General features: G+C 44.9%; 1 protein-coding gene across 2 annotated transcripts in view; it reads left to right on the top strand.

The window, feature by feature from the left end:
- Positions 1-22472, top strand: part of LOC148518844 (uncharacterized) — a 47587-nt gene extending 25115 nt beyond the window's left edge. The window contains exons 3-8 of one of the 2 annotated variants that reach the window (XM_088476967.1): positions 4720-4775; positions 6849-6919; positions 7888-8035; positions 10812-10943; positions 13569-13593; positions 21980-22472. In XM_088476967.1, coding sequence (XP_088333093.1) covers positions 4720-4775; positions 6849-6919; positions 7888-8035; positions 10812-10943; positions 13569-13593; positions 21980-22152 — 605 coding nt within the window. In that variant the 3' untranslated portion in view covers positions 22153-22472. The remainder of the gene's footprint in view (positions 1-4719; positions 4776-6848; positions 6920-7887; positions 8036-10811; positions 10944-13568; positions 13594-21979) is intronic. The other variant, XM_088476968.1, reaches the window with a different exon arrangement.
- Positions 22473-23462: the final 990 nt, after the last annotated feature.

Here is a 23462-nt window from a genome sequence, read left to right as displayed (position 1 = left end):
ATGGGAGCTACCAGGGTAGAGAAACCTTTAATGAATTTACGGTAATAGTTTGCAAAACCTAAAAACCGTTGAATGGACTTCAGTGATGTAGGAATAGACCAGTCGAGGACGGATTGAAGTTTTGCAGGATCCATCTGAAGATTTGACCCGGAGATGACGTACCCTAGAAATGGTACACTGTAAACTTTGAAAATAAATTTTTCCAACTTGCAGTAAAGCTGATTAGAGCGTAATCTTAGAAGAACTTCCTTCACCTGATCCTGATGACTAGCCAAATCTTGAGAAAAGATCAATATATCGTCTAAATAGATGACCACAGTCTTGTACAGCAGGTCCCGGAAGATCTCATTGACGAAGACCTGGAAGACAGCTGGAGCATTACAGAGACCGAAAGGCATGACGAGATACTCGTAATGCCTATCCCTGGTGTTGAAAGCTGTCTTCCATTCATCACCGGGTCGGATACGAATCAAGTTGTAGGCGCCTCTTAAATCGAGTTTTGTGAAGACTGTGGCTCCTTTGACCCTGTCGAACAACTCAGTTATGAGAGGTAAAGGATACCGATTTTTAATAGTTACGCAATTGAGTCCACGATAATCTATACATGGATGTAACCCTCCATCTTTCTTTTTCACGAAGAAAAAACCAGCCCCTGCTGGGGAAGGGGAAGGCAGGATGAAACCTTTTTTAGGTTTTCCACAAAATGGACTGAGTTTCTTGGAGTGAGAGTGGATAGGTGCGTCCTCTAGGAGGGTTCTTCCCTGGAATTAAATCTATGGGGCAATCCCATTTGCGATGGGGAGGTAGAAGATCCGCTTTTTGCTTACTGAACACATCCGAGAAATCCGAATAGGGTTCAGGTAGACCCTTAGATAGTTGTAGATCAGAGGACCGAACGGGAACCACCCGATGTAGACAATTCTTGAAGCAATTGGCTCCCCAAGAGGTAATTTGCATGGTTGACCAATCGATTTGTGGAGAATGTCTCTGCAACCAGGGTAACCCGAGAACTAGGGAATGAGAGGTTTTGGGAATCACTAGGAAAGATAGTTCCTCAGAGTGGAGAACCCCAACGGTGAGTTTAAGGAGTTGAGTGCGTTGAGTTATGGTTCCACTATTAATTCAACTACCATCGATGGCAGTTAAAGTCACTACTCGGCTTAGAGCTTCAACAGGAATACGATATTTATGAACAGTGGGTCTCATTCAGAGCCGCTCGTAAGCGGCCGTTCGCTCGTTCCGAGCGATGTTTGCACATCTGCGCGTGCGTACGGTTTGTAATACGCATGCGCGAACCAGTCAGTGCGGCCGAAAATCGTTTGTTCGCTATATAGCGAATGCCTGCTATTTTGAGTGACAGGAGGAGGTGTATGTGGGTGGTAACAGGGGAGGGTGCTTGAAAACGGGGAGTGGAAATCAGAACGCAGGCGTGCTTAAAGATCAAAACGGGCGTTTTATGGGTGTGCATAATTAATACAGCAGCGTCATTGACCACGTCACTTGGTTGTTTTAAAGTCAGAACTGCTCGCAATATAGCGGTAGGAAAAACCAGCCACAAGAATAGCGAGCAGTTCATACACTGTTCGATGTACTCGATTAATCTATTAAATAGCGGACATGACGTATGATGCGAGCGGCCAGGGGGCGTATTTTTAAAAAAAAACGACCGCATGTTTTGTTCGCTCGTTCAGACATAGAGCCGGCAACAGACCGCAAAGAGCGAACAGTTCATTTGAATAGCCACCCAGTTTTCCTGAACGACCGTCCGCAAATAGCGTCCGGCTCTGAATCAGACCCAAAGTCCGTAGTCATAAAATTTTCTGCAGCCCCTGAATCTAGAAGGGTTAGTTGGACCCTGTGGAAGTGTCAATTGAGCTTGAATAGTGGAATCTGACTTCCTGGGTGATTCAATGGCTACTCCTAACTTAACCTCTCTGCGTCGAAGGTCCACCTTATTGCAGAGAGTGATGAAATCATCCAGATTGGTTGGAAGGTCACGGGAAGCCAGATCATCTTTGAGTCTTTCTGAAAGACCACTCCAGAAGGCAGCAATGAGAGCATCCTCATTCCAATTGAGCTCCGAAGCCAGGGTCCAGAATTGGACGACATATTGGCCGACGGTCCTGCTGCCCTGACGGAGGCGTAGAATATCCGCTGATGCGGAAGTGGTTCTTCCAGGCTTATCAAAATTCCTGCGAAAAGTGGCAACGAATTCAGAATAGTTGGAGAGCAAAAGATCCGACTTTCCCAGAGGGGCGAGACCCAATCGAGTGCTTGACCAAAGAGTAGAGAGATAATGTATGCCACTTGGGTTCTGGCTGTCGGAAAATTAGCGGGTTGAAGCTCGAAATGGATTTCGCATTAGTTCAAGAAACCCCTGCATAACTTGGGGTTGCCCTCGAACTTGCTCGGAGGTGAGAGCTGAAGACGAGCAGAAGGTGGAACCGGAGGAGCAGGTGACACCGCAGGAAGAGGGGCGGCTTGAGCGCCAACTGGAACAGGGTGGGCTAGCAAGGCCTGAATGTTGTCCAAACGCGATGACATATGCTGGATGAATTGGATCAACTGGGCCTGAGAGGTATCTTGTCTTTCCAGACGAGATAGCACATCCTGAGAGGAATCTACTCCAGATCCTTGACCACTTGCCGAGTTCACCTGGCCAGTGCAAACTGTCAGAGACGTGGGATTCTGGGACTGTGTTCCCGGGCTGAGCCTTGGACCTGTATTACTCAGCTCATATGCTCGCTGGAGGAGACTAGGTTTGATGAAGTTCCTCCGCATGAGAGGATGCAGAAGACTGGTAGAGGATTGATATAGCACGGAAGTTGCTTGATGCGGCTAAGGAGCCGTAGAGTGACGGTGGTGGTAGCTCGGGCGCTACTTGGAGCGGCTGAGTAGCCGAATAGAGATGGTGGTAGCGTGGAAGCTACTTGGAGCGGCTGGGTAGCCGTATGGAGATGGTGGTAGCGTGGAAGCTACTTAGAGTGGCTGGGTAGCCGTATGGAGACGGTGGTAGCGTGGAAGCTACTTGGAGCGGCTGGGTAGCCGTATGGAGATGGTGGTAGCATGGAAGCTACTTGGAGCGGCTGGGTAGCCGTATGGAGACAGTGGTAGCGTAGAAGCTACTTGCAGTGGTGACAACACCTATGGAGCGCAGTGGTGAGGCTCACTAGTTAAACTAGGAGACTTGTTGCACTGGCAACTTGCTGGGAGAAGTGGAGATCCTTTTATAGGGAGTGCTGGATGCTGACTGGCTGGATACTGACTGGCATTGGAGGAGATCGCGTCACATGGGCAATCCAAGATGGCCGCGCCCATGGACCGGAGACCCGCGGCAGATCCACGTGAGAGACGCCAGGCCGGAGGGTGAGAACATGATGCAGAAGCCGCCGGGGAGCAGAGGGAGAGAAAACCCGCAGGAACGGACCGGCGGGGAAGCAGAGAGCCGCGCCGCAGCATCCTGAGAGGTAAGTCCGGGGTCTGATTCTGGGGTCTCTATGGCGGGTTGTGACAATCTCACATGTGCAGGCTGCTTGCTCGGGAGAGTTTTGCAGAGAGAAGACACTGCAATCTCGGGTGAGTCATCTCTTGCAAAACCTGCTTCTTGGGAGAGAAATCTCGTTCTGCTTCACCATCGGCCATCTCACTCTCAGCTAAACTCCCTTCTTTGTAAATTTGAGAGTCTCAGGAGCTTCAAATCACCCGAGTTTAGATGAAGCTAATAGAGTTGAATAAAAAGCAAACTCTCCCAGACTCGATTCTTAGTAAATTTACCCCTTAATGTTAGAAAGCATTAAAACATGGTTGATCAAGGTTTCTTAATATAATAAGCAGAATGTTTTAATTAATGCAAAATAAAACTGGTTTAAACAAAAAAATGTTTTTATCTTTTTAAAAAAACAAAACTGTTTTTCTATCCAACCCTGAAATGTGGGTTACATGCAAAAGCAGTCAGTATTTACTCTGCATGGAGAAAAAAAAATTGCATTTGCTTGGGGGCTGATTCTGACTCGCACGCAAAGCTGCTGTTGTTGCCAGCAGCAGAAAGTAGATTTACTACCTTATGCTAATGCGAGAGTCCGTTCAGTTTGTGCGTGGGCAAGTGGAAACCCGTGCCGCCTATTTGTTGTACACCGGCTGCCGCACCCTTCATCCTTAGAACCTGCACTTGCACCAGCTCCATGCTAGGTGCAAAAGGTACGCCATAAACAGGTTTCCCTTCTCTATACACACTACTCAGAATCGCATGGAGCATGGGATGCACACCCATAACACTTCCATAAGTCTGAGTAGTTGGGTGCAATTTCATTGTTATCACTCGGTTTCCTCCCCGAAATGCTGTATTTCACGGGAAGGCAGATCCGGTCACATTGCACCTGCCTCAAATTAGGACTGTTGGTTTTTGATAATTTTCATGTAATAATTAGTCATGGTCTTATTATCTTTATGCATTAAAACCATGTCCAAATACTCGATTTCTACTTCTCTGTTTTTAGACCTAAAAAGTGAATTGTATTCATTGTGACCAATGTAATGTATAACGTTTTTACAATTGTCATAATCACACTTCCATATTTTCAAAATGTCGTCGATATATCTTGTATATCTAAAAACCTTCTTAATATCGTGGGGTATGGGGCTCCTATTTTGTCACTGATGTCAAACTGTCATCAAAACTCTCTGCCTTTTGTCTGTTGTTTTTTTTATTATTATTCAAAGAGTTGGAACCCATTTATCAGCTGTACGTGGGAAATCTGCCTAATCATTTGGAAGAGGTTGGTATCCAAGTCTTATAAAAGATAATAATAATTGTAATAATAGATATGCCCATTTTCTTGCACTACCCACTTCTTTCTAGCTATCAAAGCAAAATACAGGCGTCTATGTACTAAGCCTTGGAGAGAGATAAAAGTGGACAAATATAAAGTACCAACCGAACAGCTCCTAACTGTAATTTTTTCAAACACAGCCTGTAAAGTGACAGGAGCTGATTGGTTGATACGTTATCTCCATCCACTTGATCTCTCTCCAAGGCTTAGTACATAGACCTCACAGCCACTGGGTAACATATCATTTTTTGGGATACACAAGATGTCAACCAAACAGTGGCACATACTAATGTAACCACAGAAAAGAGTACACCGTCTCCCTTGTTCTCTAGGTACTTTACTTTAGGAATATAGAGTTAAAATTACTAAGCGGCATGTTTGGAGTTATTTCAAAACCGCTGGAAACCACCAGGTTCAGGTCTAATAGGTAGTATGTACTAAGTGGCGTTCTTTTTGCCTAAACTGAAACCGCCGTTGAACCCTGTCGGGTTCTAAATGACAACCTGTCGCGGTATGTTCATTATAGCAGTGGTTTTTATTGAAACCACTGCAGATTAGAAGTTTTTCTATTCATATTCATTTAATGGTGCTTTTATAGAAACAACATTCGATTGACATCATAGAAATAGATCACTGTGTATTTGTATTGATATCATAGAAACAGACAGCTGGTTATTTTCACTTTGCGGGTTTGTGAGGAGTGTAAGTGGAGAAGGAGAAAGTTATAGCACTAGCATTAGATGATATACATCACATGAGCTACAAGAGTGTATATAAATCACCACATTTACACTGTACTCCTCTATCTATTGGTGCGTACACACAGGACGATTGACAACGATAACGATATCATTGTACGATCTCCCGGGTGTGCTGGATGATCGATATTGATCATCCAGCACACCACCAAGTCACTAACGACCCGTGACCAAAGATCGTGGTCCCTCTAGTAACCTGGTCGATATCGGCCAGGTTGGCCTGCATACATGGGCGATGGACGATATTGTCCATACGTGCCCGCGCATCGCAGGTCGTTGGGCACCGAGAAATGCACGATATGAAACATAGCGGCGGCTTAACATTAGCGGCCGCTCATTGGCTGGGTCCACGCGGCCTTCTGCAACAGTGTTGGGAGGAACTGCTTAGAGCACTACAGGTTGAGTCTCCCATATCCAAATATTCCGAAATACTTTGTTTGAGCCACAAAATTATTGAAAATATTGTATAAAATGATGTGCAGGCTGTGTGTATAAGGTGTATATAAAACAAATGCATTTTGTGTTTAGATTTTGGTCCCATTCCCAAGACATCTCATTATGGTATGCATTTATTCCAAATTATGGAATATTCCCATATCCAAAATACCCCTGGTCCCAAGCATTTTGGATATGGGAGGCTCAACCTGTATTTGATCTCCATTGCAGAAGGAGTGCCACAAGTGTGCTTAGCTGTTCTACTGTAGCTACAAAAGCTGGCTGCTTTGAGGAGTCAAAATTTGTAGATTAATGTTTTTTTAAATGATTCTGTGATTTCTTTTTCTTATCTCCAATTGTTTACACTATTCCTACATGCATTGAAAAAATTAAAAACAAAGGGGCCTCCAATATGGTGCAGTAAATCATAATGTGAATGACCATGTACCAATAAAAATAATTGGTGTTTATCTGAACCAGCGATAAAATAGAAGTATCCAGATGTACACTTCTTCCTTCCATCCATATATAGTAAATCATGGAGTAGAGAAGATCTGTGCATACCCCATATATATTCAATAGGAATGGATCTGAGAGAAATGAGACTTCCAATAAAAACCAGCTACTTCACAATGTTGCCATTGTGGAAATTAAAAATATAAAACCATGAAGTGAAATTCGGTCACCTTAGACCTTGTACCTTGTTCATATATCCAAGTTACAGAGGGTAATGTGTAGTTCGGGTATACTGTATATATTTACCACTGTATTCTGGCTCTGTGTTTCTCCACTACCCTGCAAAGTAACATTTGGTTATTTTCCCTAGAACCAAATTAAGCGTTTATTTAAAAAATACAATGCCGTCAGTCTTCGGCTGAAGCACCAAGGACAGCGATGGTGAGAATCTTACTCTTCCTAGCAATGTGCTGTACTGTATGTTAATTACAATATTTACACTGATTAGTGCTAATTTATTGGCTCAACCAGTGATTAAAGGGCTGGATGCCTCACACCTTTTGTCACTGGTTCCTAGTAAACTGAGGGCCTAATTCAGCAAGGAATGCTTATACACGCGCACAATTGGTCAATTGTCACATTTTGCGCCTGCATTCACATCGCAGTGAGCGAACCCTTCACTGCGATCGGCTTGCGATCGCAGGGAGCACACAGCGTCATTACACACTGATTGACAGTAAGTGACCGTCCGGGGGGGTGAAAGGGGGGTGGTCAGTGAACGCAGACGTGCCCTTGCGTTTCAACGCCGTTGCAGAGGCGTACATAAATTATCCATTGTGATACCAGATGCTTCCTCAGGTGTCATAGCGTGCGCAAAAGTAAGCAATTCCTGAGTAAGGTCTGGGCTTCATTAACTGTCCGATGTTACGCGATGTTACCGATTGTTTCTCTATGTTGTCAAAGTACACAGATGTAAGTAAGGGGAAGTGGGCATCTTTATGTTAGGCTGCGATCTCATTGCGAATGGAAAGATTTACATGTCACCGCTGATATTAGCAACTGCGTTGCGTGCGTATTAGCAGAATAGCGATCCGTAGTGAATCAGGCCCTGAGATGCTTCATTCACCTGAATATAATTTGTTTCAGCTCTGAGATTAATGACCTGTACTGTGTTTATAGGACGGGCATATTTTATCAGGCTCTAAAATTGGCTTATGTGCCTTTTTACACATTTTATAAAGATATGATCATATATTGGTGGCTTATTAGACAAGCTAATCTGGGTCTTATCAGACCAAGAGACTCATCATGCAAAGATAAGGCAGAGCTTTCTGCCGTATTGTGCAGTATAACACAATCTATTAGACTTATTGTTAATCATTTCTTTTCTTTCATTTTGTTGCTGGCAGCTTTGCCTTTGTAAGATTTGAAGACTATTCCTCAATGCAATTTGCATTTCGACAGTTGAATAGTTCCTCGTTCGAGGGCCGCTTGTTACGGGTTTGTGAGTCGTATAAATCTTCTAACTCAAGTGCATCTTCAAACCAAGATTCCAAGGTACAGTATTCTCCTGTTAAGATATAAATAATGTGACTGCTGAAAGGAAAGTTGCATGTTACCTGGTACTCTCCACTTCACTGCATAGGGATAAGATACTTTATTGGCACCTACACCATAGACCCTTAGGGGTAAATTTACTAAGAATCGAGTCTGGGAGAGTTTGTTTTTTTTTTCAACTCGATTAGCTTCACCTAAACTCAGGTGATTTGAAGCTCCTGAGACTCTCAAACTTACCAAGAAGGGAGTTTAGCTGAGAGTGAGATGGCCGATGGGGAAGCAGAACGAGATTTCTCTGCCGTGTAGCAGGTTTTGCAGGAGATTTCTCCCCCGACTAGCAGGTTTTGCAAGAGATGACTCACCCGAGATTGCAGTGTCTTCTCTCTGCAAAACTCTCCCGAGCAAGCCGCCTGCACATATCAGTGAGATATGTGTAAGCTGCTTGTGTTGTACCTGTAAAAAAATGGGTTAAAAGTGTAAAAAAAAAAAATTACATGGGCCCCCTCCCCTCCCTAAAGCTTAACCAGCCACAGGCTTACCAGCCTGTCCTGGTTTCTAAGATTGCGGGGAACAAAATGTGTAGGGTTTCCCCGTAAATTAGAAACCAACACCATGCTGTAGGACCAGTCCTGATTTTAAATATAGGGGGGAAAAATTGCGTAGGGTCCCCCCTATATTTAAAAACAGCACCAGACCCCTTTTTTTGGGGATCCCCATCTCCCCTGAGATCCCCGACTTGGCCTGACCGGCTTGGGCTGATAATGCTTTGGATTCGGAGCATCGGTGAAAGGGTCTCCGGGCTGTGGCATTACAGCCCGGCCGTTTTGGCTCTGGTGCTGGTTTTAAATATAGGGGGGACCCTACGCAAGTTTTTCCCCCCTATATTTAAAATCAGGACTAGTCCTGCAGCCTGGTGTTGGTTTGTAAATTATGGGGGAACCCTACACATTTTGTTCCCCGTAATCTCAGAAACCAGGACAGGCTGGCAAGCCTGGGGCTGGTTAAGCTTTAGGGGGGGACCCTATGTCATTTTTTTTCTGATATTTAAATTTATTTTCTATATTTACAGGCAGAAACATGTGTATGTTTCTGCCAAAACACAGATCACAGGCAGGTGTATTTTTTTCACGAGTTTTTACAGGAGAGTTTTCCCATCTAATGGAGAGTTTAGAAACTCTCTGCTTGGTAAATTCCAGAATCCTATCTTCACCAGTGAAAAGGTTCTCGAGGTTTGCCGGTGGTGAATTGAAGAGAGTTTGCTAACTCTCCAGTATTTTCCCGTAGCAAAGGAGATCTCTCTCCCGAGTTTGACATTAGTAAATTTGAGAGTGGGAAAAAATGCCCAAACTCTGCAGAGTTTGCAAACTCTCCCAAACTCTCAGCTTAGTAAATTTACCCCTAAGACTGTGGCTCCAGTCCTCAAATCACCCACAGCCCAGGTTTTAATCCCTCTACTGCTGAGGGTTTTCTCACCCCTGTCCTGAGGCCATTAATCAATGTTTCTGCTTGTCACATTCCAACACCAATATCGCTGATTTATTTTATTGCAGTAACCACACCAATACTTTGTTGTTGTTGTTTTTATCAGAAGACTTTGTATTATTACAAAATACCATTGTTCAATCTAACACATAAAATAACATTAAACCGAAATGTGCAATAAAATGCTTATATATTCAGATTTTTTCCTCTCTACCCCCACTTTCAAATGTCGGTGGCTTTGAATTTATGGATTCCAGGTTGAGGGGAAGTCTCCCCCCATCCCTGGACATTTTTCCTAATGGGCATCTACTTTGAAAAAGAGGACTCTCCTACTGTAAATAAAGGTACCACCATCTATATAGGTGCCATGGATGCAGAGATAGAGAGACTTCAAGTCAAGTCTCAGTCATTTTATTTTTTATTTTTTTTACAAAACTGACGTTGGCACACCTGTGTGCGGTCATCAGTACCATGAACTTGGCTCACAGTCTAGAAGCAAGTCATCTGTACCAGAGGGGAAGGTCCTTATTTCTTAGTTTTGGTGGGACCACCATCAAAGTAGATGATGAGTAGGACTAGTCACCTGCAGTCTTGATGTATATGTCATGTTTTGCCATTTTAAATTTGGAGCTTAACACGCCAATAAGCGGCGGCTTTGCAAGACATCACCTAGTAAATAAACCGTTATGAGTGGCTGGTTTGGGGACACCCTCCGTTTCCATATAACTTTCAGCTTAATTATTAGCAGCATTATAAGTATGGTATGAATACATACTGCTCATAGTCACTATGTCAACAGTGACTGTATCGGCAGCACAATGCCGGTGCAAGTACAAGGGCCAACACCGAATTTCTAAAGGGGGTTTCCAAATGCTTGATCCTAGAGCGAGTGTGGTCACCAGATGAAGAAGTATGTAATACATCAGACTTATACAGGACCAGCGATCACAGTAAGCCATTAGATGTGGCAGTAGGAGCAGCCAGTCTGAGCTGTATGTTTTCTTGAGCAAGGGGGGGAGATTCCACACTGAAACCTAATGTATATCTCAGACACAACCTACATAAAGGCATAAACGACCTCCTGAGGGTCTGAAATTAATCTAGGGTTAGTGGTGGTCCCAAAAGTCAAAGGGTACTGTGTTACAAATTTATAAGAGTATAAAAGTAGATTATTTTCTGAGGCACGCTTTGAATTAAATGTGTGTATTAAAACGTAACTTTTATTAAGAGTTCTAAAATAGGTATAGTATCCTGAGAGCCAATGTCAGACAAATGTTTTCGTTTCTGAATGTAGGCACCATCCCACAATCCAAGTCACCTGCACTGTGAAGCAATGGAGCAAGCTCAGGAGTCTTGCGGACCGGCAGAAGCACCTGGCACCGGTTTTGGACTTATATGTACACAATGCTCTTATACACTGGATAGTGTATGTAATACAGTATAATATTTAACACTATAGATAATCTACAACAGGCCTGGCCAACCTGTGGCTCTCCAGCTGTTGTGAAACTACAAGTCCCAGCATTCCTTGTAACAGTTTTAGCATTCCCTAATAGCACAACTGTAGCAGGGCATGCTGGGACTTGTAGTTTCACATCAGCTGGAGAGCCACAGGTTGGCCAGGCCTGATCTACAGTATAGATAGGAGAGAGAGTCTAAAGCTGGCCACACACATAGCGATTTTTTACCCGATTTCGACGAATCGTGAAGACATCGTGTAAAATATGTCCAAATCGTGAGTTTCTACTCGCGATCACGATGCCAATGCGCGTCCCCGCTCGTCATACATTGCATCTTCAGATCTGCCGTGCTGTAGGGCAGATTTGCCAATCTGGGACACAATGCACTGGATGCACGATAGATCTTAAGTCAGATTGGACATTTTTTACTCAATTCTGTGTAGGACTGCCAGGGAGCTGCCTGGGGAGAGTTCAAGGTATCGTAAACATCGTGGGATTGTGATCACATCGCTATGTCTGTGGGCACCTTAAAGAACTAACTTTTTCAATAAAACATCTCATAACTGCAGAAGTGATCATGAAAAGATTAAACATCTCATAAGAAATATACATACTGTACATAATGTTACCAGTAGGACACAGAACTGGGCTTTCTAAGTATGCATTCTCCCCCTAATGGTAAGACACCTGTGTCTTCTTGCTGGCAGCTGCTCTCTGGTCCGGTGCATTGATTAAGCACTCATATCCAAACATAGGGCCTGATTCAGAGGTGGATACAGTGTTGATGTCAGACGCAGTGGAGTGCTTTTTTGCTACTGCGCATGCTCCAAAGCTGCACTGCACACGCGCAGCAGTTTTTTTGCGATGGCCGTCACAGGATTTATTTGCAGAGTGAGTGACAGGTAGTCATCATTTGGGGGAGGTAATGGGGTAGGGGGTGGCTAGAAAAACGCAGACGTGTTTTCACCATTTTCTGGGCGTCTCCTAGTAAGCCTCTGCATATTCGTTCGCAGCAGTAGAGGCCCCGGCATCTTAGGTGAGACGGACATTCTGAGACAGCATAGACTTTCTGAGAGGTTCGATGTGCAATCGATGTTCCCTATGTTTCTCCTTTTCTACATAAGTGAAGAATGTGAGACTCTGGGGGTGGGTGTCTCTGTGCACAAGAAATCAGCTAAGTCATTAGCATATTTTCTCAAGTCCGCTGCGTATGGAATCGCAGTCACGAAGGGATGTGCGTGCACCACTGAATGAGGTCCATAGAGCAGACTTGGTAGGAGAAGCAGCTGCCATGGGGCTGTGCAGCAGCTGTCCCTTATACTGCATGTTGTGGCCACAGCTCTAGTAAAAATCATATTATATACTATTGTGGTCATGATTTGAGTCGCTAGTCAGGAAGGGGACTTCTGGGCAACTGGAAAATCCCCCTGGATTTCTGGGCAACTGGAAAATCCCCTGCGTCTGGCTATGCAAGTATCCCGATGGTTCAAATAATGCTACTTAAAATATTTTTTACTGTGCAGGCTCTTATAACGTTAAACATGCTGCTTAAAGCCTCCACGATTAAAATGCTTCAAGTAGCATTAGAACAGTATCGAGATACTAGCATCGGCATTGTGGTGTCGAAATATAGTTACTGTCGACATAGTGACTGTTGACATGCTGACTACATCCCATAAGAACAGTAAACTAATATTGCTAGGTACAGATGTGTCCTCATACATCTAGCCTCAATAGGCCATATGGCGTGAGTGAGCCGCCAGGTCCTGATCGACTCTGCTATCTATCGCTGGGCGTCTTATTCACCCAAATGTGATGCGACTGGGACACACCAGGAGACTGTGCGGATTAATTTGATATGCAACACTTGTATATCTGTGTACAACTGAGGGCCTGATTCAGCAAGAATCACAAAGCTGCACACAGTCATATACTGTAGTGTGTAGTGCATGCAGGCAGCTTTGCAATTGCTATCCTTGCAATAATACAAATGCAGCAGGAGGTGTATGACACCCCCTGCTGCATTTGTAATCCCAGCACTGCGCAGGCTGGGATCACCATCGCGGCCATCGGTGGTCAATGGTCGCGATGGTGGACTGCACCTCGGGCGGCCGGCCAGCTGAGTAAGCCTCAGCTTACTCAGGCTGGCTGGCTTGCGAGCCCAGAAGACTGCGTGCGTCCACGCAGTCCCTGGGCTGGCCACTCCCGAAAAACGGGGCGGACAGTACCCGTTTACGGGAACGCTGCCCGCCCCCACACCGCCCCTTCAGTGCCACTGCCTGTCAGTCAGGGAGAGGAATTCAAGGGCTTGCATGCAATTGAGCAGGACCCAATATGCACATTCGCGCAATCGGCAATCTGCGTTCAGCAGTGCACTTGCGTTCACTGCTGAATCAGACCCTGAGTCTGTATATGAAGCACAATGGGATTTGGTGTAGAAAAAAGACTCGGCCGCTGCATGGTAGCATTTCGTGTACAGAGTCAGACTCAGTTGCACACAGATATACAGTCATTTGTCTGCTATTGAACATTTCTTCACTGCAGCCGAAAATGGTTTCCATTTTGCTATAATAATATTCTCCTTTTTGTAGGATGAACTGAACAGAGAGGACTTCTGTGAGTATTCATTTAACCTGTAAAATTCAATATGTTCTACCTCTTTCACCAATACATTTTCTACCGCTTTCACTAATACAGCCATGGCCAAAGTTGTGAGAATGACACAAGTATTGGTTATCACAAAGTCTGCTGCCTCAGTTTATATGATGGCAATTTGCATATACTCCAGAATGTCATGAAGAGTGATCAGATGATTTGCAATTAATTGCAAAGTCCCTCTTTGCCATGACAATGAACTTAGGGCCTGATTCAGCAGGGAACGCACAGGAGAGAACGCACACACACTTGGGCAATGCTTTTGCTCTGCGCATGCGTATACATCGGAGTGCGCGAACCGGCCATTGCGATGGAGTACGCGTACGCAGGGAGTCTGCAGCCAAGTGACAAGTGATTGACAGGAAGTGCCATTTGTGGGTGATGACGGGGGAGTGGTTGGGCAAACGCAGGCGTGCCTGTGCGTTTGGACGGCATGTCAGGGGCGTGCATAATTAAGCCTTTGCGGCGACGGACGTAGCATGAGGTCTATTTACACACAGGAAGCGGCACAAATCCTGAGTGAGGTCAGGTCAACCACTATTATGCTAATGGTTCTCAATGTTACCGATGTTTCCGCTGTCTTGCCAGGTATTAGAAGACGCACTTTAAGGGAAGTGGGTGGAATTATGTAGTGCTAGGCGTCTGCTTATTCTGCGTGCGTATGCATTCATTAGCATATTCTCGCAGCAGACGGGTGCATGCGTCTCCATCAGTGCGTTCCTTGGTGAATCAGACCCTTAACCCCAAAAACAACATTTCCACTGCATTTCAGCCCTGCCACAAAAGGATCAGCTGACATCATGTCAGTGATTCTCTCGTTAACACAGGTCAGAGTGTTGACGAGCACAAGGCTGGAGATCACTCTGTCATGCTTATTGAGTTAGAACAGGGGTCTTCAAACTTGGCCCTCCAGCTGCTGTGGAACTACACATCCCAGCATGCACTGCCACCTTTTTGATATAACAGCATGCTAAAACTATATGCAGTGCATGCTGGGATGTGTAGTTCCACAGCATCTGGAGGGCCAAGTTTGAAGACCCCTGAGTTAGAATAACAGACTGGAGCAGGAACATGTGCAGTCATCATTGCTTTGCATAAAAAGGACTTCACAGGCAAGGATATTGCTGCTAGTAAGATTGCACCTAAATCAACCATTTATCGGATAATCAAGAACTTCAAGGAGAGAGGTTCAATAGTTGTGAAGAAGGCTTCAGAGCACCCAAGAACGTCCAGGAAGCGCTAGGACTGTCTCCTAAAGTTGATTCAGCTGTGGGATCGGGGCACCACCAGTGCAGAGCTTGCTCAGGAATGGCAGCAGGCAGATGTGAGTGCATCTTCACGCACAATGAGGTGAAGACTTTTGGAGGGTGGCCTGGTATCAAGAAGGGTAGCAAAGAAGCCACTTCTCTCAAGGAAAAACATCAGGGACAGACTGATATTCTGCAAAAGGTACAGGGATTGGACTGCTGAGGACTGGGGTAAAGTTATTTTCTCGATGAATCCCCTTTCAGATTGTTTGGGGCATCTGGAAAAACGCTTGTCCAGAGAAGGAAAGGTGAGCGCTACCATCAGTCCTGTGCCATGCCAACAGTAAAGCATCCTGAGACCATTCATGTGTGGGGTTGCTTCTCAGCCAAGGGAGTGGGCTCACTCACAATTATGCCTAAGAACACAGCCATGAATAAAGAATGGTGCCAAAACATCCTCCAAGAGCAACTTCTCCCAACCATCCAAGAACAGTTTGGTGACGAACAAATGCCTTTTCCAGCATGATGGAGCACCTTGCCATAAGGCAAAAGTGATAACTTAGTGGCTCGAGGAACAAAACATCGAAATTTTGCGTCCATGGCCAGAAAACTCCCCAGACCTTAATCCCATTGAGAACTTGTGGTCCATCCTCAAGAGGCGGGTGGACAAACAAAAACTCACAAATTCTGACAAACTCCAAGTATTGATTAGGCAAGAATATGTGGCCATCAGTCAGTTTGTGGCCCAGAAGTCGATTGACAGCATGCCAGGGCGAATGGCAGAGGTCTTGAAAAAGAAGGGTCAACACTGCAAATATTGACTCTTTGCATAAACTTAATGTAATTGTCAATAAAAGCCTTTGACACTTATGAAATGCTTGTAATTTTACTTCAGTATACCATGGTAACATCTGACAAAAAGGTCTAAAAACACTGAAGCAGCAAACTTTGTGAAAACCAATACTTGTGTCATTCTCATAACTTTTGGCCATGGCTGTAGATTTGATTCAGATGTGGATGCAGAAAACACAGAAGCTGCCTCTTTGGACGCAGCTGCTCTATGTAAATATTTTAATGCTGCAGGAGGCGTCTGAAGGAAATAGATACCTCTCGACAGTATTGCAGATCCGAAGACGCAGTATCGGATCACCATCGTGACCATCGACAGCTTCAGGCATCTGAGAAACCGAAAGACTACTCAGAATGGCCACCTTAACTCTGCTGCCAAGACCAGGAAATCTGCATCTTCTAACGCAGAGCCTGGCCTCAGCACTCCCAGAACATGCCCCTGTTTCCAGAAACGCGGGCCAGCGCCGCCCCCACACAGTCGCAGACTGTCACTTGCATACAAACCTGAATCAGGCCCGAAGTACATACACAACAGGTGTATGGCTTCAAGACAGTGTGGCAAATTTGTTGTATGTGGAAACGGTGAGGTAAATGCAACAAATATCAACAGTAGTTTTAATATGAGTGAAGAAAGGAACTACGTGACAAATGGCCTGATTCAAATATGGTCGGAATTTTAGAGCCGCACACAAGCGGCTGTGCAATCCCGTTTATCTAGAATGCTAATGCACCAGGAGGTATCTGTAGGAAACCAACACCTCCTTGCTGCATCTGCGATCCCAGCAGCCTGGGATCTCCTTTGGCCTGGCTGCGGAAGCTGAAGCTTACTGTGACCTGACCGGGTCCTGGGCAGTTGTGAGGCCAAGAAATCTGCTTCCACCGACGCATACCCTGGCCTCGTCCCTCCCGGTAAACGGGGCAACACGCCCCTGCTTTGCCCCCCAAAGGCTTGAGAGGGTATGCGGGTGAGGTTGCAGGATTTGTTCTGCACATGCGCAGACCCTAAAACATCACAGATGTGCGTTAACCATCGGTTTAGCGTACATCTCTGAGGGCCTGATTTAGCAAGGAATGCAGTTGCTAATACACACGCAATCGGCCGATTGTTGTGTATCGCGTATACATTGCGATCGGAACTGTGATCACAATGACTACACAGACCCATCAAGTGATTAATAGGAAGTGCCGTTTGTGGGTAGTAACGTGGGGGGGGTGGGATCGGCCGAACTTAGGTGCGTCAGTGCATTTGAACACCGTAGCATGGGCGTGCATAAATTATCCACAGCGATACCCTACGCAGCCTTAGGACTCATAGCGTGCGTGGAATTTAGCAATTCCTGAGTAAGGTCAAAGCTTGTGCAAGTGTGCCTGAGGCTGCGATGGTACTCGGTTGTACCGATGGTTTCACAGTCTTGCTAAACATTACGAATGTGTGTAAGGTAAAGTGGGCGTCCTTGTCTAGTGCTGCGATTGCAATGTTTTAGCATACTACTACAGTTGAACTGCGTGTGTAATCGCTATTACATTCGCAGTTGCATTCCGTAGTTAATCAGGCCCTGTTTCAGGCCCAAAGTCTTGAAACTTTGGATTGGGCCTGGTAACTCGACCAGAAGTGTTGATGAAGCAGTATAGTTTGCATATCTTGTAGGATAGGGTATGGGCATTAGACTGTTCTGGCAGGTGATTCTTCAGATGGAGCCCTGACTATGACTTTCATTGCCCCCGGAAATATTTAGGTGGCAATGGAGGTGGTGGATCCAGAAGTTCAGATACTTTCAGTAAATGTTGTCTGTCCCACTTGTAGTACAATCAGCTTCCATAGTGTAGCTATTAAGTCTGTTGGAAACCCCATGAACAGTGCCCAGTTTGTCAAAGCCATCACTGGGTTGAATGTGAACATGACAGGTTCTGGATGTAGGGAGTATGTCAGTCTCGACTCGTGGCTGAAGTATAGGCCTTACAAAGGAAATGACAGTATGGGTATGCCTTCAGGTTAAACCTTGTGCAGGTGATGGCAGCCCATTTATTGGAGTGTATCTCAGGTTGAGTATCGCCAAGAATACATCTGAGCCATTTCAACTACATTTTCCAATAAGTATGTAGCAGAACGAATCTCCTATAGCTAATCTATTGGATTGTGGGTAACGAGGACTGCTGGTTGTATATCTAATGTTCCATTACCTCATGAAGTCCTGAAACTCATTGATCATGAGTTGCATGGCGTTGTCTCTGAAGAGTTATTGTGGTGTACCATATACAGAGAAGTGCCACTATAAATGTTTTATTACTGTCAAGCTGCTAAAGTAAGGCAAAGCAGGTCGTCCATTTTGAACCATTCAGTGTAAGAGTCGAACAACACCAGGTGCTCTATCCTGCTCCAATCAAAGGTATTAGCAGCATCAATGGACCTCGGAAGGCTAGGAATGTCAAGTTTAAAGTTAATTTGGCATGATGACCTGAGGAGCATTACAAGGAGCACAAGCAACAGCACAATTCATTTCTTTGGACATACTGTAGAGGGCCAGGATAGTGCATCCTTAGCCCTGCACTTGGTAGCCTCACAACCTGGGTGTCCTTGATGAACCTGGTAAACATAAAAAGTCTTCAAGTTAATTGCAGATGATGAGCCAATGACCATGCAGAAATATTCTGTCAGAAACTGTGATTTTAAAGCAGCAAAAGTCACATTGCAGCCTTCTGGATGAAGCAAGCCAATCATGTAACACTGCCTGAGACAGACGTTTACAGAGGTCATTGTGGATGTGGCCTCATAAAGTTATTCCAAGCATCTAGAGGGTAACACATCAAATTCCATGACATCAAAGTCATCATGAGCATCTGCAGCGTTAAATTGGGGCAGAGGAGCACGGACAGTCCATCAGCCATATGGAGCTCCTTGCCACGCTTGTAGCCCACATCTAAGGGATACCGTTGTAGTTTGAGTTTGAACTGCTTTTTGTGTGCAGATGCAGGATGCAGTGACTTGTGCAAAATGGAGTAAAGTGACTGAAGGTCTGTCTCATCAATCACAAGCTCTGTTTCAATCTGCACATCTCTGATTTCAGACTCAGTAAAGGCCCTAGAGGCAAATGCAACACGATTGTCAAATATCTCATCCACAGAAATCAGTACCGGGATATGTACATCAAAATATTGTAGCTTAGGACTGCTGGTGAATAAGAAGATACTGCAGAATTTGGTGCTCAGCATCCATGTAAAAAAGCTGTCAAAATGGCAAAGTCACCTCACTGTAGTTGGACAGGAATTTAGTTAAGTAGTTGGTCCTGTCTAGGGATGCTGCAGGCTGAATGTGTCCATAGTGGTGGGCATTTTCTGTATAGCCAATGTCTTGGATGGATTAGGTTTGATGCCATGGGATGGATTAGGTTTGATGCCATGGGTTTGATCTCATGTTGGAATCTCAGATTTTCTCTAGGACTTTTTAGAGACCTATATCGTGTTCCTGTATGGTACGACCACAGACAAGGATATCATTCACAATGATCTTGTAGGTGATACCGTTGTAGCTTGAGCATTAACTCTTGTTTGTGTGCAAATGCAAAATACAGTGACTTGCGGCAGAATAGACACATTCTTCCACTGTTTGGGTCTCTCACATATCGTTCCACCGTTCTCCGTGTCTCTCACACATTCCTCCACCAGTCCCATTGTTTCTCACACATCCTTCCACTGTTCTCCATGTCTCTCACACATCTTTCCTCTGTACTCCTTGTCTCTCTCACACATCCTTCCACTGTTCTCCGTGTCTCTCACACATCCTTCCACTGTTCTCCATGTCTTTCACACATCTTTCCTCAGTACTCCTTATCTCTCTCACACATCCTTCCACTGTTCTCCGTGTCTCTCACACATCTTTCCTCTGTACTCCTTGTCTCTCTCACACATCCTTCCACTGCTCTCCGTGTCTCTCACACATCCTTCCACTGTTCTCCATGTCTTTCACACATCTTTTCTCTGTACTCCTTGTCTCTCTCGCACATCCTTCCACTGTTCTCCATGTTTCTCTCACACATTTGTTTTACTGTTCTTACTGTCTCTCACACATCCTTCCACTGTTCTCCTAGTTTCTCTCACATCCTTACACTGTTATCCATGTTTCTCTCATATCCTTTCACTGTTCTCCCTGTGTCTCTCACACATCCTTCCATTTTTCTCACTTGTCTCTCACACATCCTTCCATTGTTCTCACTGTGTTGTCGCACATCCTTCCACTGTTCTCCATGTCTCACGCACCCTTCCACTGTTCTCCTTGTCTCTCACACATCCTTCCATTTTTCTCACTTGTCTCTCACACATCCTTCCATTGTTCTCACTGTGTTGTCACACATCCTTCCACTATTCTCCTTGTCTCTCACACATCCTTCCACCTTTCTCCTTGTCTCGCACATCCTTCTACTATTCTCCATGTTTCTCTTAAACATTTGTTTTACTGTTACCGTGTATCTCACACATATGTTATGAAACACCCCTGTATATATATAAGACCCATAGAGCCTCCTACTAAGACCTTCTGCCTATAACAAACCACTTGTTGTTCCCATAGAGTTGAATACACTCACCGGTACTTAGGCGGCCGCCAGGACTTAAGCTCAGACAGTAGGGCTTATACAATACAAGGGTGATCACAAGATATTGGCTGGAGTAGATACAGATACTTAACAGAATCAGGGTAATTGCAGAATCAGAACCAGCATCCACAGGGTTAATTGCAGGACAGTTAGTATGGATAGCAAGAAGGTGAATTAGCAGACAGCCACAATAATCCACACAACAAGGCTTGTAGCAGCAGCACAGAATCCAACACAGCATATATATATATATATATATACTTGTGCAAGGCAGATACTTGTATTTGCAGACACATTACAGCTGAGATGATAGTCACTGTGTCAGTATAGGTGTGCAAGGTAGATATTCACTGTGTAGGTTTCGTAATACTTGCAGTTTGGTAGGAACAATACTTAAAGTTCCACAAGAACGTAGGAAACTGGAAACAGACACGGCTGGGCATATGCAGAGCAGAAGACCTGGAACAGCAATACATATGGAATGGTCCAGGCAGCAACACAAGGTATAAGCTATCACCGGCAGGGAATGCTGGGAGTGAATGCAATATAACAGGAAGAGAACCCAATGCAACCATCATCCTAATTGCAATACAGCTGAACTGCATACACACTGAGAGCTAGATTGCAGACTGGCTGCAGCTGAATGCTTCCACAATACTGACAGCTTCCCTGCTGCCTAGCAATAGCCAGGACTAGGAACTGCTAAGGCTGTCAGAAATCCTGGTAGCGGATCGTAACAACATCCTTCCACTTCACTCTGTCTCTATCACACATCCTTCCACCGTTCTCCAAGTCTCTCTCACATGCTTCCATTGTTCTCCAATTGTCTCCCACACATCCTTCCATGGTTCTGACAATGTCTCCCACACATACTTCCACTGTTCTCCTTGTGTCTCTCACACATCATTTCACTTCTCTCCGTGTCTCGTGCATCCTTCCACTATTCTCACACATCCTTCCACTGTTCTCCATGTTTCTCTTACATCCTTCCACGGTTCTGACTGTGTCTCTCAAGCGTCCTTCCACTGTCCTCTCTGTGTCTCTCACGCATCCTTCCACTGTTCTCCCTGTGTCTCACACATCCTTCCATTGTTTTCCCTGTGTCTCACGTATCCTTCCATTGTTTTCCCTGTATCTCACGCATCCTTCCACTGTCCTCCGTGTCTCTCACTAATCCTCCCGCTTTCCCAGAGGAGCTATGTAGAATTCCTCTTCCCGTCCCTCCCTTACTCCTTTGTTCACTTTTTCTTCCTCTCAGTTACACCTTCTATTACATCTCTTATGCTGGGAACATACTACAACGACGGATCGGTTGGCCGATTGGTAAGCTGTACACACTAACCAATCAGCCGCTCGATATGTCTAGCCAGACATCACAACTGGGCATTCATTTAAATTTGCCTGCCCAGTTGAGATGTCAGTGTCGGCAGCGCCTACAGCCAATCTATAGGTGATCAGCGTGTCGCCCGTACACACATTCAGATGGATGATATATCTTTCACATGTACCGGCTGTGCTGCAGGGCTGACCACTCGCAATATATTGTTCATTGATCGAACAAACGATATATCGACAAGTGTGTACCCAGCATTAGTTTTGCTTACTAAATACATTGTAATGTCTTCCTCTCATTTACATTGTCTTTCCATATCTCTACCGTAGCCACTCTAGAGGAAAGTGTCACGGAGAAAGACATCAATATGTTAAAATACTGCAACTTAAAACTGAAGAGGACGAAGCTGGAACTGGAAGTATTGAAGTTGCGACTTGAGATCCAGAAACTGCAAAGACCAGCAAATTGTAGCACAGCCAATTATAGCCATGGTCCGAATTAGGCAGCATCAGAACTGATGTGAAGTGTATTTCAACAATGTTGCTTATCTGTTCCATTATTATTATTATGATTCATATAAGGGTTCATACGGGTGAGAGCCTTCAGAGAATTTTCTGACTTTTTGTGCTTTATTCAGATCGGAACTTTATAAATTTGTGTGTATACCAAGTGCTATTTTCCAGTATTTTGCTCAGATACGCGTTTTACACGGGATGTAGTTATAATACCGACAGTCGGGATGCTGGAGACGGAATTCAGACACCTGCCAGAATCCCGGTGCTGGCATCCTGACCGCCACCATCCCGGTGGTAAGTAGTGGGATAAGGGGGGGTTAGGCACTAGGGAGTGGGTTAGGCACTAAGGGGGAAGGGAGAGTTTGGGGGAGGTCGAGGGGGGAGGGTTACGATACTGACTGACAGGTGTCAGTATCCTAGCTCTGTCGGGATTCTGACCCCCGGCATCCCGTGCCCAAACCTGTTTTATACTGCTGCACGATTGAACTGCAGACATGTACATACACTGGGATTTTGCTTGATGTTTACATGCCTCTTTTTTCAACCAGAACACATAGTGAGAAAATGCTCTGCATGTGTTTGTCTACACAAGTTAGCATTATGTTGACTAGTTTGATATTTCACTGAGTAGATAAGAGTCACAACTAACTGTTCTTGTGCCTTAAAAGTTTATATTCGCACAATTGGGTTGATCGAACCTACTTTGGCACGTTTGCGGCACAAAGCAATCTTTGCCTCATTGATATGCCTGGTGCATTGTTACACTACTTTCTCATGAATACCAGTTCAGCCCCCAAAATTGGCAGCTTTCAACGTGTATAGGTGGCACCAAGGATCTGTTGGAGATGTTCAAGCTGTCCCTTGCTGCAAATTATCTTGAGCCGCTACAGTCCATCATTATTAAGTTGGTGGGTGTAAGCTGGAGGACCAATCACAAACTGCAATCTGTGTGGCTTGTGATTAGCTGCTCACAACCTCCTGTATTTCATCCAGGGATACGAGTGGAATGGAGGAGCCCCAACAAAATGACTGCATGGAGCAGTCCCTGGAGCTCCGGCTAGGGGTTGGGAGCCACTGCACTGATATTAGGTGGCAGGTTGTTGAGCACTTCTAACGGCACCATTGAATATTGTGTTTACTAGGTGTGTGTCCAGTATTTGCCGCTAGAGGTCACCCATGGTCATTTTTACAATATAATAGTTATTACACTTCTGTCTTCTCTTCCTGTGATGATGACAAGTAGTTTAAATTTATTTTATTGAAGATTTTGAGTAATTCATTTTTGAATGGCTTAGAA

Source organism: Taudactylus pleione, unplaced genomic scaffold (genome assembly GCF_031769625.1).
Source record: "Taudactylus pleione unplaced genomic scaffold, aTauple2 ptg000198l, whole genome shotgun sequence".
In the NCBI taxonomy this organism is placed as follows: domain Eukaryota; kingdom Metazoa; phylum Chordata; class Amphibia; order Anura; family Myobatrachidae; genus Taudactylus; species Taudactylus pleione.
Note: the sequence above shows the minus strand (reverse complement) of the source record. Positions and strands in the feature narration are given on the sequence as shown.